This window comes from Lycorma delicatula, chromosome 4, assembly GCF_047948215.1.
Source record: "Lycorma delicatula isolate Av1 chromosome 4, ASM4794821v1, whole genome shotgun sequence".
Taxonomy (NCBI): Eukaryota; Metazoa; Arthropoda; class Insecta; order Hemiptera; family Fulgoridae; genus Lycorma; species Lycorma delicatula.
Window position 1 is genome coordinate 26,271,163 of NC_134458.1, and position 17,280 is coordinate 26,288,442.

A 17,280-nucleotide genomic window follows, 5' to 3' on the forward strand; every position below is an offset into this window, starting at 1 on the left:
CATGCTATCAATTAAGTCTTATTGCTCACCCGCTAATGGAGTTACTGTTAATTTACACCTAAAACATTTCTCAAAGTTCACTCAACAGTGACAAAGAAATCATTTAGAGTGACTCAGAATTTCTTGAGTTTTAAAAAATTATCATTACAAACAAACATAATAATTAATTATATTAAGTATAACAATTATTAGTATGGTACTAGTTTGTAAATTTCTGAGTAATATGTAGTAAGTAAAAATCCATAATTTATTATTCAAAATAAATGTTAATAAAGTATGGTTCATCCAAATGTTTCTTACACACATCACAGAAAACATCTCTACCTGTTCTCAACCGACTGAATTCTGGGATTAATCTAACCACTCACCAGTAAACAGTCTTTTTAGATGCCATTTAAAAGCAATTAATTACCTAAAAATAAACCAAAAAAAAAAAGTTGTGGTGGTTTGAAATAAATTCCAATAACAGTTAACGTTTACATTTTTCAATGGAACATATATTTTAAAATGTTAATTTTTTTTTATTTTCAAGATTATCAAATATTTTTTATCATAATTAATAATTAAAGAACCCTCTTACCAACAATTCTTTTACATACATGTTCAAGCACAATCAGAATAAAATTCCATGATCAGAAACTTAAAAATTTAAGTTATAATCTTAATAAAACGAAAACTTCTTCTTTATGTAACGTTATCTGTCATTAATATACTATAATACATAACGATGGAGACATTCATAATGACAGGATATGAAGTAATTGTTGGTAAGCGGGTTCTTTAATTATTAATTATTTACACCACTGTGCAATGTCTGATAAAATTTATTTTTAATCATGTTTGTTAGTGCGAAAGAAAAAAGGAAAATAATTCATAAACAGGAGATAACAATAAAAGAAGACGCTTTTAAAGAAGGTGATATATGTGAAAGAAGCAATCATTTAAAGATTTTGAGGTCAATATTGATATGCTTCTTGTTTGGTTTTAATATCTGAAAACAATACTAAAATCTAAGATAAGTGATGTGAAGAGTTTTGCTCTGATAAAAATCAGAGCAAAGCTTTAGATTCATTCAAGATCAGTGTTTTTGTGAAAAAGCATTTGAGAAAAACAACTCTCATTTGTGAACTTTAGATATCTACACCGCTTTTGCTGAATTGGTGGAATTCCTAAGCATCTACCAAAATATCTGATCAGCATGGTTCTGGGCTTAAGATGTTCATAAATGTTATACACGTATTATAAACCAGAGACTGGCCTCTGTGGTGAGAGCGAGTGTCTCGCTCTTTAATCCCGATGTCTTGGGTTCAAATTCAGGTGAGGTATTTTTCACAGTGTAAAAATTGCTATTTCATCTCATCCTCTGATGCAGTATCTAATGGTGTATTACATCAATGAGAAATGGTAGTACAAAAACTAGAAAAATGTAATTTTAAATTATAAAAATTTTGTTTTCTCCTTAATCAAATTTCTTTTAAAGTGTAATTCTCGTTAAAAATTTTTGACAAATGTTATTTCTCTTGGTGTGTAAATTAATATGCCTCTTTAAATTACAAAGATGAATGAAACCCTTTTGGCAGAAGCTACAAACATAATTTTTCTTTTTATGAATATTTAAATGCGATTTTAAAGCAGAACTTCGATTAAAAAAGACTTCTGACAAAAGTTACAAACATAATTTTTCTCTTTTGTATGAATCTTAAGGTGTATCTTTAAATAAGAAGGTTGATAAAAAACCTTTTGACAGAAGTTGCAGACATAATTTTTCTTTTTCGTATGAATATTGTTATGTCTCTTTAAATTGTTTTTACGACTAAATTACTTTTCCATGTTACAAGAATATCTGTATTTTTATATGAATATTTAAATGTAATTTTAAAATAGAACTTTGATTAAAACTTTTCTGACAAAATTTACAAATATAATTTTTTTCTTCATTATAAGTAATAAGGTGGGTTTTTAAATCGTTATCATGAATGAGAGACTTTTGAGAAAAGTTCTTTATTTTCTCTTTTTACCGTGAAGTTAATGTGTTTCTTTAAATAAAATTTACATCTGAGTCTTTCATCGCAACATTCACAACCCGATTTCTTTCCTTTCTGAATAGGTAACTTGTTTTTACAACTTATATTTTCGACTTCTGTTGTTACATCACCATATGCACACTTACATTCACTGAAATTTTTTTTTATAATTCCATCACGCATAGAATTATTTATGGATCTCTTGCAACGCTTGGTACTTCCCTTGATAGTAACCTGTAAAATTAAAAATAATTAATAATTACAATCGCAAATCAAAGGGTTAAACCAAAAGTCAATGTCTGATTATGATGGAACAATAATGGTATCATCAACATGTTTTTTCATGGAGCTCGCTGTTACAAGGCACACGTACCTCGACATGTTTGAAAACTTTGCTGTTCCTCAGATTCCTGCAGGATACAAGCTCCCCAGGGGCCACAGTTTGGGAATCACTGTATTAGAGAATAATAATAAATATTTATAATAAATAAAATAAAACTACCACTTACTGCTTGTTTTTTTTTTTTAAATTCTTAAAATTAGCACTTTTGTCACGGGCACTTCTTCATCAATGTATATAAAAACCTTTTAAAAAAGACATGTTGAAAAACGAAGGCTGTGTTCCTCCTTAGCCAGATCGTTAAAGATTATGAAACTCAGATTTTTAAGAATCAGACTAAGGACTAACATCTTTCCTTTATTAAATTTTATTTCTTTTTAAAAGGTTTATAATACATCTGATTAAATGGCATGCACTGCAAAAGTGCTAATATGTAAACAAAGATATATATATATATATTTGCATACATTATCTGTCGTGTATGTTATTAATCTAATCTACTGTTGTCAACTGTTATTTTTACACAGACTTGTATATTAGATCGTGGATACCAGTGTTCTTTGGTGGTTGGATTTCAATTAATCACAGACCTCAAGAATGGTTGAACTGAGATTGTACAAGACTACTCTTCATTTACACTCGTACATATCATCCTCTGAAGTATTATCTGAATGGTAATTACTGGAGGCTAAACAGGATCAACAACATTAAGAATGTCCCTATTGCAAACATGCAGAATGTAAAATTAATAATTTTACATTCAGTTGCTTGCATCTTTGTTGATCGTAATATGCATTTCTGAAGTATTATTTGAATACTAAGTATTAAAGTACTTAAAAAAAAGTATTAAAAAGTAAAAGTAAATGCTTATAATATTTACTAAGTATGTATAAGTTAATGTTAAGTATTTTTATAATAAGTAAAATTTTCTCGATTTTTGTTTGGAATTATTATAACAATACTGCTGACACTCTTCTGATAATATATCAAAACATCCTTTTTTGAAATTGCACTATTTATTTTTTTTTTTTTGTTAACAGAAAATGAATTTTTATTTGTTTTTAGATTGAAGAAAGTTTTTTTATCCATACATGAGTATAACACTATTTTTAAGTTTTATTGTATTAAACATTATAATCGTGACTAAATTAAAATATTTTTTATACTTGACAGAGAATCTTCGTAATTATTTTTTTGTTTTGTTTTTTTTCATTAAAATTTTCAAAAATGAACTTTGTTGTAAGGTAAACCAATTTTTATAAAAAATAATATAATACTACTATTGCATTTTTAGTTTTCAAGGGCACCCTGTAAGCTATAATTCAAAGATTTCTGATTTTTATTAAAAAGTAAAATATGTCTAGGTTTCCAGGCCCACATTTTTTCTGAATTTTCAGCTTTAAGTGTTAAAAAAAGTATGTCACTGTTTTATAATAGAATAAATGTCAGAATTTGAAATCTAAATGTATATTTTCTTGAAAAAGATGAAAAAGCAAATTATTATTTATTTTAAGTTATATGATAATATTATTCAGTGAAAATGAAAATGTAAATGTGGTTGCTTATTTTTTTATATTACAACAGATGCGAGACATTGTAAGATGTGTTTAATACATCACTAAATTTTGAAACCAGTGTTTTAACTTGTACTATATAAATTAATGTATGAAATATGAATAAATATATAGAAATGAATATTTATATAAAAGCAATATTTTTTAATTTTAATCATTTATTTCATTCTTATTTGTGTAGCGGACGACAGTATGATTTGCCGATTTACATCAGAAGCCAAAGATAAACCAATGGGTTGTGGTATATTAATAACAACATATTCAATGATAACACATACACAAAAAAGATCATGGGAAGCAGATCAGACAATGAAGTGGCTTCAAGATCAAGAGTGGGGTATAATGGTACTTGATGGTGAGTATTTATTTAGATTTTGTAATTTTATTTTCTCTTATAAAACTTATGTCTGAACTTTGTCAATTTTTGGACAGTTTAGTTAAAGAATATAAAATTATGAATATTTTCAGCATAAATGTTTACATTATTGAAACATAATTGCTTATTATTACAGTTAATTTTCCAAGAACTAGTATTAATTTTATTTTAATAAATTTTTACGTATCAATATGTAATTATTTTCAATTCAGATAATAACCATTTGTCACTAACAAAAATGATTTATATGGTCTGCTTGTGGCTGGATTATCTAAGGAATTATATTATTATTATGTTACTAAATAAGAATTATATATATAAAATAAAAATACTTACTGCTGTGAAAATTCTACTTAAATGAAGATTAAATTTTTCTTATCTGAATGCAGAAGTCAGATAAATAAATAGTCTTATGTATAATATATTTTTTAGTTTTCTTTCCTGTTTTTGGTTTTAAATAACATAATTTTTAATTTGATATAAATGTAGGAGGAAGTTTGAATACATACATCAGATATAAAACTTGCGACAATTAAAAGTGGCACTTATATGTAGTTATAGTATATGTAGGAACATTTCCTGAGGGTGTACAAATTATAGCATACGCAGATGATCTGGCAATCCTTGTGCAGGCCAGAACGATCGATGAAGTTAAAAACAAGGCAAACGCTGCATTAGAGACAGTTGGTAGATGGCTCATTGATAGGGGATTGCAGCTTTCGATTGAAAAATGTAAATACATTAAATTCACTGGAAAACGTGTATTGCAGCCAGTAGATATACGAATTGGAGACTATAATATTGAGGAAGTAACAGTATTAAAATATCTTGGAGTCATCTTACAGAAAAACTGCAGATTTACTGAGCAGGTACTAAGTGTCTGTCAGAGTGCAGAGAAACTGACTAAATGCCTAAATATAATTTTGTCAAAGCAGAGCGCTCCTCGGGCATCAAAAAGAAGAGTTTTAGCGACAACCGTAGTGTCAACAATGATGTATGCCGTGCCGGCATGGAGTTGTGCTCTCACTACTAGCAGAAATAGAGACAGGTTGAAGAGAGCACACAGGGGGATACTACTGGGAGTAGTATCTGCCTATAGAACTGTTTCTTACGAGGCCCTCTGTGTGCTCTTGGGAATGTTACCGATTGACCTTATCGCCAGATATAGAACTGACAGGTTTTTAGGGAGAGCAGAAAATGAAGTCAGGGTAAACATACATAGAATCTGGCAGGAGAGATGGGCGGAGGCTGGAGTGACTGGATGGACAAGAACCTTAATTCCAGAATTAACAGGCGGCATGGAGAAAATGACTATTGGATCACCCAGTTCCTGACGTGACATGGGTGTTTCAATGGTTATCTCCATAAGGTGGGAAGAAGGAATGAACCCACGTGCATGTACTGCGAACAGGACGATGATTCTGAGCATACGTTTTTAGTATGTAATAAATGGATAAGACTAAGACACGACGCGGGTATTCATGGAAAAACACCGAGGGAGACCATGGATTTCATGCTCAGCAGTAAGGAGAACTGGAGGAAGGTCGCTGATTGTATAAAGACAGTACTAAAACAGAAGAATGAATATGAAAGAAGTATGGGTTTCTAGTATATTAGGTTGGGTGGACAGCCTCAGCGGTGAGAGCCACCATGCTTAGGTGTGCTGGTTTCAATGATCTGCTGAGGACTCCTTGGGGTGTGCTGTAGGGACAAGAGAGTATTATAAAAGATCCGGAGGTCACATCACGACTTGTAGGTATGATGTGGTTCATAGAGGACATAATAGAGAATAAAAAATCTCAAAAGAGCCACCGGTAGGCCTGACCTGCCATGCCGGTATATAGCCAGTAGTGGCGTAATACCATCAAGTCGGTCCGGCCCAGGGGAGTAGAGAAAAAAAAAGTATCCAACCTTATTTTTTATTGTGGTAACCAGTTTAGCGCAGGAGGTGGACCATTGTGGAATTTGACCTTGACTTATTTACATATGATTGGTTGTTTTACTGCCCATTACAGTCATTCGTTGCATAACAACTGTGGAAGTAAAATGTATGATAGTGCTTGTGTTTCCTTTGCAGTTCAAAATGACTGAACGGATTGAGCAGAGAATCTGCATTGAATTTTGTCAGAAACTTGATGATATGCAAGTAGAGACAATAAGGAAGATTCAAACAGCTTTGGGTGATCAGGTATGGGTTTTAAACAAATTAAAGAGTAGTATCAGCATTTCCAAGATGGGCGAACATCTGTTGAAAGTCAAATGTTCTGGCTGATCTTTCATCAGAAAACCGATAAAATTGAGAAAGTTCATTAGATGGTGATGAATGAATGTTGAAATACAATTAGATAGCTTGAAGATGAAGTAGGAATTTCATGTGGCTCAGTGCAATTGATGTTAATGGAAGATCTTACATGTGACATGTAGCAGCAAAATTTGTCCCTAAACTTCTCGCTTATGAACAAAAGGAAAACTGCAAGTTGCACAAAACAGGATAAATGTATTACAAGCATAGGTCTATGGTAATGACCCTGAAACAAAGTTTCAGGGTCGCAGTCATCTCATTGGAAAGTTTCATGTTCTCTGTGACAAAAGAAAGCCAGGCAATCACGAAGCAATATAAAGGTCATGCTTAGATTTTCTTTTGATTATCAAGGCATGCTTCATCACAAGTATGCTCTTCAAGGACAAAGTGTCAATGAAGAGTACTACATATTTGTTCTTTGTCAGTTAAGAGTTGCTGTTTGATGCAAGAGATCACAGTTTTGGGAAAATGGTGATTGGACAATTCTTCATGAAAATTCTCCAGCCCATGCATCACATTTTATTTAGAGATTCTTGGCAAAACAAGGGATTGAACAACTTCAGGCTCCTTCCTCACCAGACACAGCTCCCCTCAATTTTTGGCTGTTTCCTAAGTTTAGAATTCCACTTAAAGAAAAATATTTGAAAACAGAGAAGAGATCAAAAGAAATATGACAAATCATCTTATGGAGTTCACTAAAAATTACTTGGAAAAATGTTGACAACAATGTAAACATTACTGGGCTAAGTGTGCTATATCAGAAGGGGCCTAATTTGAAGGGTACAAGTCATCGAACTAAATATATTTAAGTATTTTTGTTTTTATGAGACAAGGTCAGATACCTTTGGTCACTTCTTGTATGACCATTTTTTGGGTCTAATGAAAATTGGTTACATTAGACATCTGGTTGCTATACAGCTACCTTCTGGGGAGATCATGATAAAGAATTGAAGTGGGGTTTTTAGGATTTACAAATTAAAATCAAAACACCTTACTAAAGTTGTACATTTAATTTGTATGTAAGAATGTATAAAAAAAACTGATTTATTTTTATTGTATTTATAAATTACAGATTTTTTTATTGTTAATACATATTAAAGTACTATTATTATATGTTTAAGAAAATAGACAATTTCAATTAGAAAAATAAAAAATGCTTCAGTATTTCAGTTTTTGAGTTAAAAAAAAAATTAGTTTGATAAATGTGATCTTGACAGTTGAAAATTGTTTTGGGTTTAAAATTATGTATATTCCAAAAACTGTTCACACTTGATTGCATGCTTGTAAAAAAAATGAAGTCAGAATTTTCTGTATCATTTTTGATAAATTTTATTTAGTTCTGAAATACGCTAGAATGAATCAAACTCCCTTTTGTCAAGTGATATCATTCAGAAATAAAATTTTTTATAAATCTGTTCGTTTTATCATGGCCAGTATTAACTTAACATCTCAGTTTTACAGACCATACTATTCAGTGTTTAAAGTGTTCAAAAATATAAAGGAAGGCCAGTCCAAAAAAGAGAGAATTTGACAGTAGTGCAGAGTAACTAGATTGTTCATTTTTCAGGTACTTGAAAAGTCTTGCTCTTAACTGAAAAACTCTTTTCAAGACTTTACTCTTTGAAAGCTGCTTTACTTCTTTTGGGTAACTGGATTTTCGTAGAATCAATCCACATTTTCACAATTTCATTGAAAATATGAGTTCGCATCATTCCTTTTTTTTTTGGTGAAATTAAAATAATCCGTTTCAGATAGCCATCATTTTGATGCAAAACCTACCTACTTTTCATGAAATTTACCTACTTTAATGGTAAATTTTAAAATAGTCTATTTTAGTTAGTAATGATTTTGATGCAAGAAACATCTTGTAATAAAATAGTACAGCCATATAGCAATTTGAACATTATCTCATATAATCTGACAGTGAACTCATCCTTATAATCCTATCATTACCTTGGTGTCTTCAGTATAGTAAAAATTTTTCTCTACTGCGTTGCATAAAACTGTTGAATTGCTTTTTATAGAGGCAATTTTAACTTTTAAAAAATTACCCAATTTGATTTTTTGTCTGGGTGTTTTTTGTATGTTTCATATTTTCTTGTGATAACACTTCTGGACAGACTACATGTGAGATTTATTGAAAATAATAGTAAAAGAAGTTACTGTTTGAAATATTCATCATTATACAATTTGTTTTTTTTTTTTTAATCTTGTTACTGAGTAGAAGGTTGTAATATTTAAAAAATGTATTAATCTTTAACAAAATTCGTAAAACTAGTTGTTGAATGATATATTTTACTCTTCTATCTGTATTTTTATGCTTTTATGTAGTTCAGTTAATTCCAAAACATTCCAGTATCATCTAGCAGTTAGTAGAAATAGATTTTTGAATGTCAAAAGAAGTCAAAAAAAAAACATTTGTATCAGAGAATTATAGTAAATATAATAAGGGAGTTACATAAGCATACTACCTGGTTTGGAATAATGAAGTTGTAAAAAAACAGAGAGACATCATTTTAGATAGGCTAATAGGCTAATTGTCTTGCAATTAGTAATAGGCATGCATGCAATTATTAGTGTGAATGGTACTACTTATTAAGAAGGATGAATTAGCTGAGTATTTTTTTTTTAAATTATCTTTTATGAAAATGTATGTGTAAACTGTACTAGTAGTAAAAGGTACCCCTGACTTGTAGTCTGATGGCTCTAGATTTAACTTATTGTTTAATAATTGTTCAAATGTTGATTGTTTTTTCAACACCAAATGAGTAGTACTATTCCTTTCAAAATCATTGAGCTTAATCTTTGCACCTAACCTTTCCAACATCATAACTACTTTGATTTTTCAAACTTTAATTTTTAAAATTACTTTTACTGTGTTTTCTTAACACACATCAGTATACAGAATTAATTTTTTTTTTTACTAAAGAAACTTAATTCAAATTCTAATTTGAATTTGGCTTTAGTAACTTTTTTATTACTTCCTTGTATGAAGTAAAGGAATGTTGTGATTGCAAAAAAATTTGGTTTTCAGATTTCAACAGAAATATCCATATTGACCATCCCTAAATCCATTTTGACTAGTTTCAACATGACATTTGTACGTATGTATCTCGCATAACTCAAAAATGATTAATCATAGGATGTTGAAATTTTGGATTTAGGATGTTACTTATTTAGTTGTTCACTTCCCCTTTTGATTGCAATCGACTGGACCAGAAGTGTCCAAAAAAGCCCAAAATCCAAAAAACTGAATTTTGGATTTTTTCTTAAGTACAGTAATACGCTTTCATTGAGAACTTTTCAATGATATGTCATAAATGGTACTTATTTTCATTGGTTCTAGAGTTGTAGCCAAATGAAATTTTAAATAATGAAATATTTGGATTTTACAAGGGACGGCACATCGGTTCAATCTGATGTCATCTTCTTTTTTTACTTTCTTTTTAATTTAAATATATTGATTTATTAACCTCTGATTGTAGAAATGTTTTTACAATAGATAATAATTCAACAGTAGCAATAAAAAAAAAAAAAAAATATGAAAAATATTAGAAGTTATTAATGAAATAAAATTTTATGTCTTTTCATTTAAAAAAAATGTGTATATGCAATTAAACAGGTGTACAAGGAAGTCATGTGGTGTTATCGTATTTTTTTATTATTAATAAATAAATCAATTCCTAATGTAGTAGAAAATATGATTTTGAATTACTAATTGTGCGATTACAAATTCTTAATACTAAATATTACAGTAAAATGAATTATAAAAAATTAAGCCAAATTAAAAAAAAATTAAAAGCCAATTAAAAGTGTAATCTGAAATCAGTAATTACAAACCTTTCTGTATTCTCTCATTACATTCTATAATTTTTGAAAATAATATATTTGTTGTCTTAATGTATCTTAAATAAGTGTAATGAGTTGAAAAATCCTGTCAAAGGAGTAGAATGGTTTCAAATTTTTGAAGAATGGAAAATCTGAAGACTGTATTGGTCTTGTTTACAGAAAAAATTTTTAATGTTTGTACACTGGAAAAAGAATATTTTCTGTATATTTTGATATTAATAAACTGTTTACTTTTGCATTCTAATGTTAAGAGAGAAATTAAGAGCGATTAAATTGCAAATAATACATGTAAGTTATTTAATTGTTATTTAAGTAACAGGAAACATTGTGTTGAAATTAAGATTAAAAATAAAATCTGGTTACAGAGTTTAGCTTTGTTAGAGTGGAATTATACAATCCACTTAGTTCAATTTTCTACTTAATTTGATTTATATAGATAAAGGGGGGATTTATTTAATACCAGGCAGTACTATTATGTATACATCTGTTATATAAAAGGTTTTACCCATTCATTGTAGTGCAAGATAATTTTACTTAGCCCACATCTGTCTGATTAGAGGTGAATTAATATTTAATAAGGAAAAGTCATGTTTAATTGAATTTTCAGAATAAATTCACATAACACAGATCAACAGTACTCTAAATGAAAATGTTATACATAATTTTTTTAAGAGTTACCACTAGCAAATTAATATTTATCGTGGAAATGACTTGTAAAATATCATCTGCATATATGCTTTAAGAAAATTAAGAGATTGAACGACAAAAAAAATTAAGTATGTCTGTTTATCATGGTTTTATTGTGTTACGAAGTAAATATTAATTTATCTTAAAAGGTCTATTACTTCCTTATGCTATAATAGGAAAACATTCTTCAAATTGTAAAAGTTATTAGATCTGTGTTCTTCTTGGACTTATATAAGCAAGATTTATATCATTAGGTCTAGCAATAGTTCCAAAGTTTATATATAGCAAGGAGCTTAAAAAGTAAGAATTTTGTATGTAAATTTTATACCCACTTATATCTTAATGTAATTTTCCATCATTATAATTCATTTGTTCCAGTACTCTTTAAGCTTCTTGATGTCAGAAGAAAAGTCATTTAGTAGACATATTGACCTGTTCATATATATTGTCAATATTTTTTTATTCAAATCTTATGTACCCCAAAATGTTCTTTAATGGTTAAATTGATGATAGCCCGACAACAGTAAATCTAAGTTGGAAGGGAGGTCTGAACATTCTACTTGAGCTGTTGTAGTTTCCATAGTTATCAAGTGGTAATCTGAGGATGAAGATTGTTCTGGAGGAGACAGACAGAAAACAGATGATTTTCAGGCTTCTTTTTGTTTTTCAAATTGCAGAATAGTACTGTGCAGTTGTAGTTTCTTTTTTAAGAAAGTCAAGATAAATTATTTCCTGCAATACCTAAAAGAAAATGTTATTATTTTTTCATTTGAAAATTTGTTATTTCCATGGTAGAGGTGAGCTTGCATATTAGGACTGCATACTTACTCATTTTCACTAGCTTGAGATAGTGCACCTATGTTTCATTTGACTTATTCTTTTGACAACTTAAATCTTTCACCTTTTCATGTTGCTGCAGAGTTGTGTGATTACAACCAATCTTGTTTTCTTTGGATTCAGGCTGCAAATAGGCAGGTGCAAATTCACCTTCAATCACTTTGCTAAATTTGAGGTCTGTTACTATTCACTATCACTATCACTACCACCATGTAAGTTTTCAGAGATTTCCCTTGCTGATTTTCTCAAATAAGGTTTTCTGTTCAGTCTGTTTTTTATTGTCTTTGATTCTTGGGCGGTGAGCTTGTAATTCATTTTCACTTCTTTCCTGATGATCACAAAATGACTAACATCATTCCTATATTCCGGACTTTCTTCTCAAACTTATGTTTTAGTGTTATATGAATCATATGTAATGATTCCTACATTACAAAATGATTCCTACAAAATTTAGTACATTTCTGTACATTACTATTATTCGTTCAGATATAATGATTAAAACTTATGAAGAGAAGAAAAAGAGTAGTCAACACTATTGATGTCAAGTTCTTATATACAAGTGTTTGTTCTATGACTCGTGTTTACCTTGCATTCATTATAAGAGCAAAGCATGAAAATCCCTGTTTTTATTTGAATCCCTCTTGTACATAAAATTGTTATCTATTTAAATTCATTCACCTTAAGAAAGAATGAAGGTATATTTATAAAATGAAGTTATATTTGATGAAAAATACAAGCAACCAAGATCAATATCCATATTAAAAGTTTAAAATTATTTCCAAACACAATATCACATGCTAAGGTGTAATTAATACAAAACTCTCTAGAATTTTGTATAGTAAAACACTATAGAAATCAAAGATCATTAAATATATTTTTGATTGATAAAAAATTCTATATAATTGATAAATTCCTACATCATAAAATCAGGTTGCTCATATTTAATTATTAAAATATTATACTTAGTATGTGGTGATGGTAGCATTAGTAAAAGTCATACTTTGATAATAGTATTACATATTAATTCTAAGTTTTTAAGAATTTGTATTCTTGTCCTTATGATTTCTTTTATTAAAAAAAGAATCTTTTAAAAATTCCCGTCAAAAAATACTAATTATTGACTCATTTAATTAGTTTTAATGACTTAGAAATATTTATTCACTGAACTGATTGTTCTCTTAAACCGTAAATTTTTTTTTCTAGATTCTAGAAGTAGGTTATACTTACTTAAAAATATTAATTTAAGTTCAGAAGATTCTTGTACTTAATTTACTAACTACTATGATAATTTCCTTAAGGAAAGAGGTAGTTGTCCCTTCCATTTGAGAATGCTGTGTTGGGAAATTTAGATTAAAAAAAAAATTATAAATTGGACAGTTTGACAAAAATATAAAAGCAAGATTAACTAAACTGTGGATGAGATAGGAGAAATGTGAATGAAAGACACAGAGTGAAATGGTAGTGTATAATTCCTACTGATTTAGGTTACTGCATTAGGAAGGAAAATATATAATTGTATTTGAAATTAAAAGTTTTTTATTACATATTATTAAAAATTAAGTAATTTGTTAGAGGAGAAGAAATAAAAACTTGCCTGGATACAACTTAATAAGAGCTAGATTCTGGTATTTACAAGCAAGGAGGTTTTGGGCCACAACTTTGATTTTTAGACTATGATAAGAAATAATTTTGGATATGGTAGAGATTCTTAGTTTGATTTTCAGTAGGATTAATTAGTTTGTCTTTATTTAAACATTTTTGCGGTTAATAAATGAGGAAAAAGATACTGGATAAAAAAGTTTATTGTATGAGCAGGACTGCTATTGTTTTTCACCATGTTCTAACAATCTCACCCAGTTTCCTTTTTTATCAGACTTATGTATAAGATAGTACTGTATATTCAGGAACTTTGATATAAAATTAGTTAGAATTTGCCTAACTATAAAAATGTTAAACTAAAAATGCTTAAACAAATATAAGTGCTGAAAATAAATGATACATAATTCTTATTACACTTTATAAATAATAAATTATCAAAAGGTAATGTCAGGGATTTTGAGTTTCTTAACCTTAAAGAATGTATTATTAGTAATCAGGTTTATCATGTATTCTTTACAGAATCCATGTAGATGTTAAGTAGTTTCAATCTGTTTAACTTATTTTAGACATTAACTGATTTTTGTTTTAATATTGAAAGAAAATGCTAATAGCAAAAATATTTTCTTTTTACAGAGGTACATACTATTCCTGCTAAAATGTTTCGACGTGTATTAACCATAGTTCAGTCGCATTGTAAATTGGGTTTAACTGCAACTTTGTTACGAGAAGATGACAAAATTGCAGATCTTAATTTCCTGATCGGTCCAAAATTATATGAAGCTAACTGGTTAGAATTACAAAAGAGAGGTTATATTGCACGTGTTCAGTGTGCTGAAGTTTGGTGTCCAATGACACCAGAATTCTATCGTGAATATCTTGTTTGCAGAACAAGTAAAAAATTGGTGAGTATTTTTCTTTCTTAATTTTAAAATACTTTATGATAATTCTTTCTGTACAGAAACTTCACTTGATTATTTATCCATTCTACAACTAAATATTACTTGTAAGTAACTAAACAATATACAAAGTATATTTTAAAAAAGTGTTGATTGAATTGTTCCATCGCAGCACTGTGGCTAATCTTTGTACTGATTTTCCACTATTAGAAAGCTAAAGATGCCATACGTGAGAAAGTATTTGTTGGTATGTATATGTGTGTGCTTATGCATGCATTCTGTATTTAAAAGTGTTGGAACAGTGTGCCAACTGTGAAAAACAGCTTTATTTATACCGTGTTTTGAATCCAAAGATTACGATACGTATAGATCTAGATGTTCAGTGAAAATATCGTTCGTGAGGAGGATAGGAGGTGAATTGTAGTTTGATAAAGTGCATGATAACTTGCTGGTGGCTGTTTGTGGTCATTAATGATTTGATGCATGTAGTATAAAATAATTTTATTTATAATAGAAAGAAAGATTTATGAAAATCTTAACATTTTTATTCATAAAAGGTTGTATTGCCTTATAATCCCTATTAAAGAATATACTGTTAGATTTCATTATCAAATTCCTCATTCTATAGAAAAATACCATAGAAAGTATAATTCCTCCTTAAAATATTACAGAAAGTAAAAATACTGCTTGTTCTAATGCAGATAATTGTATCAAATTTAACCCTATGGTAATTACAGTAAACTGTTATACAGTATGCTTTTGCATTAATGGTTTGATGTAATGATAATTATGAGACAGCTAGCAAGTAACGTTGGGTGTTTCATTTACATTTCATTCTTAAATGGAAATATTATGTAAATGCTACTTATATGATCAAAATATGAATCAATAAGTTGGAGGCAACAGGATTTTTACTAATAGAAAAGTCATCAGGAGGATGGTTTTTAAATTATAGAATTTTTATTTTATTTTTATTATTTTTTTATTTTTATTTATATATTTTTTGTTCAAATATGAGTCAGGTTTGATCTGTAAGAAGTATTTGTCTGTAAGTAGTTAATGTAAAATATTCTCACTCAAAGAAACTTACATGTTCCTAAGCTAACATGCTTACTTGCTATACACCTGTAAATTACATAAGTTGAGTTACAACTTGTGCAATTATTTTAATAACAATAATTAATCAATTATAAGTTAGTTCAGTTATTATTTGAATATGTATATTTAGTTTATAAAAAGTCAATGCCAGTCCATTTCATTTTTTTAATTCTTAAATAAAACTTAGATTTTATTGTTATTATTATTTTAATTTAAATATTCTATGATAAAAAAAAGTAAAATTTACCTTTAGGAACTACAAAATCGCCCACTTTTACGTCCTCTTCTAATTGTCTACCAATAGCTGGTAATGCTGGAAATAATCTCATAGTCTCTTTTATAACCCGTTCTAAATATTCTAATTTATTAAGATCATATAGGCCTGGTTCTGTATACTTATCATTACCAAATATATAATCTAGCTCTTCATGAACCTGTTCAAAAAAGAACAATGAAAAATTAAAAAGTTTTTAATAATTTAGTCATTAATCCTAACTAAATATTTTACTAGATATAGAAGAATTTTATTTAATGGGCAAAGGCTAATATAATTACGTATTAGCCTTTGCCCATAAAGAATCTTATTGCATAAGATTCTTTATGCAATAGAATCTGTAAGATTCTATTAAGAAAAAATTGATTAGAAAAATACTAAATGATTTATTAAGATGTGCGCTGATTGATTAGAAGGCTCTTCAAGAAAGTATATTTTCAAAGAAAAGGTAGAATGATAGAATAGTTGCTAGGACATTATAACATGAAACTGTAGATGCATGACAGGGGAGGTAAAACAATAAACTTGTTAGTAAGTTTATCTGTCACATAACTCCATTAATTATTTTAGAGATAACTTAAAAAGTAGATGGTCATAGAGGATTTTTTAACACATTTGTTCCCATGAAAAATCACTGGTTAGGAAAAATAAGAATTATTTATAATATTTCATGTAGGCTGAGAGGGTACATACTGTGTTATTTTTTATTTGACCACTAGAAGAGGATTTGCAGAGAAAATAATGCTTGTATCAGCGTGCGAGAGAATCTTCAGAAATATAGGTAATATTTAGTATTAGGAAAACAAGAAAGAATTTTACATCTTTTTGTACATCAAATGATGAAATGTAGCCAGGAGGTATATAATAAACTGATGCTTTTTTGTAGAATTCTCCAGGTTTATAGATAGTTAGGGTAGTTAATTAGAAACAGGTTCTGGTGTTAACTTTAATGATTGGGAAGTAATGGATTTTTTTTTATTTTTGTTGTTGCAGATATACGAGGTTTATAAATAAACTAATGAGTATGGTTCAGAAAAAATTTTTATTTACAGTCCAATTATACATCGACTCTAACACCTTTGAAATAGTTCCCTTGGGAAGCCACGCAATGCTTCAAATGGTTTCCCCATTCTTCACAGCAGTGTTGGAACTCAGAAACTGGAATATCATTCAGATGTTCAGTTACATTTTTTTAATGTTTTCTACTGTTCGAAAATGGTGTCCTTTGGTGTTTTTTTTTAAGTCGCAGGGACTCAAGTCAGGTGAATAAGGTGGTTGAGGAACTACAGTAATGTTTTTCTTTGCCAAAAAATTATTAATTGTGAGTGCAGTGTGACAAGGTTCATTGTCGGGATGCAGCATCCAGTTTGGTGGCTGTTCTCATGCAGGCAACTTTTTTCCGCAGTCTTTCAAGAATTTCTCAG

General features: G+C 29.0%; 1 protein-coding gene across 1 annotated transcript; it reads left to right on the top strand.

Annotated features, from left to right (window-relative positions):
• The first annotated feature begins 742 nt into the window (after positions 1 to 742).
• Positions 743 to 14,511, top strand: LOC142322585 (general transcription and DNA repair factor IIH helicase/translocase subunit XPB-like). Its single transcript, XM_075361661.1, has 3 exons — positions 743 to 767; positions 4,120 to 4,293; positions 14,222 to 14,511. Exons 1-3 carry the CDS (start codon positions 743 to 745, stop codon positions 14,509 to 14,511), a joined length of 489 nt encoding a protein of 162 aa, XP_075217776.1.
• The last annotated feature ends 2,769 nt before the right edge of the window (positions 14,512 to 17,280 follow it).

What these genes read in the sequence shown, in the direction of transcription:
- LOC142322585 (XM_075361661.1), top strand. Translation starts at nt 743, where the DNA reads ATGACAGGATATGAAGTAATTGTTG. An exon ending in AGGATATGAAGTAATTGTTG is followed by an intron (nt 768 to 4,119) that starts GTAAGCGGGTTC and finishes TTATTTGTGTAG; the next exon opens with CGGACGACAGTATGATTTGC. An exon ending in GGGTATAATGGTACTTGATG is followed by an intron (nt 4,294 to 14,221) that starts GTGAGTATTTAT and finishes TTCTTTTTACAG; the next exon opens with AGGTACATACTATTCCTGCT.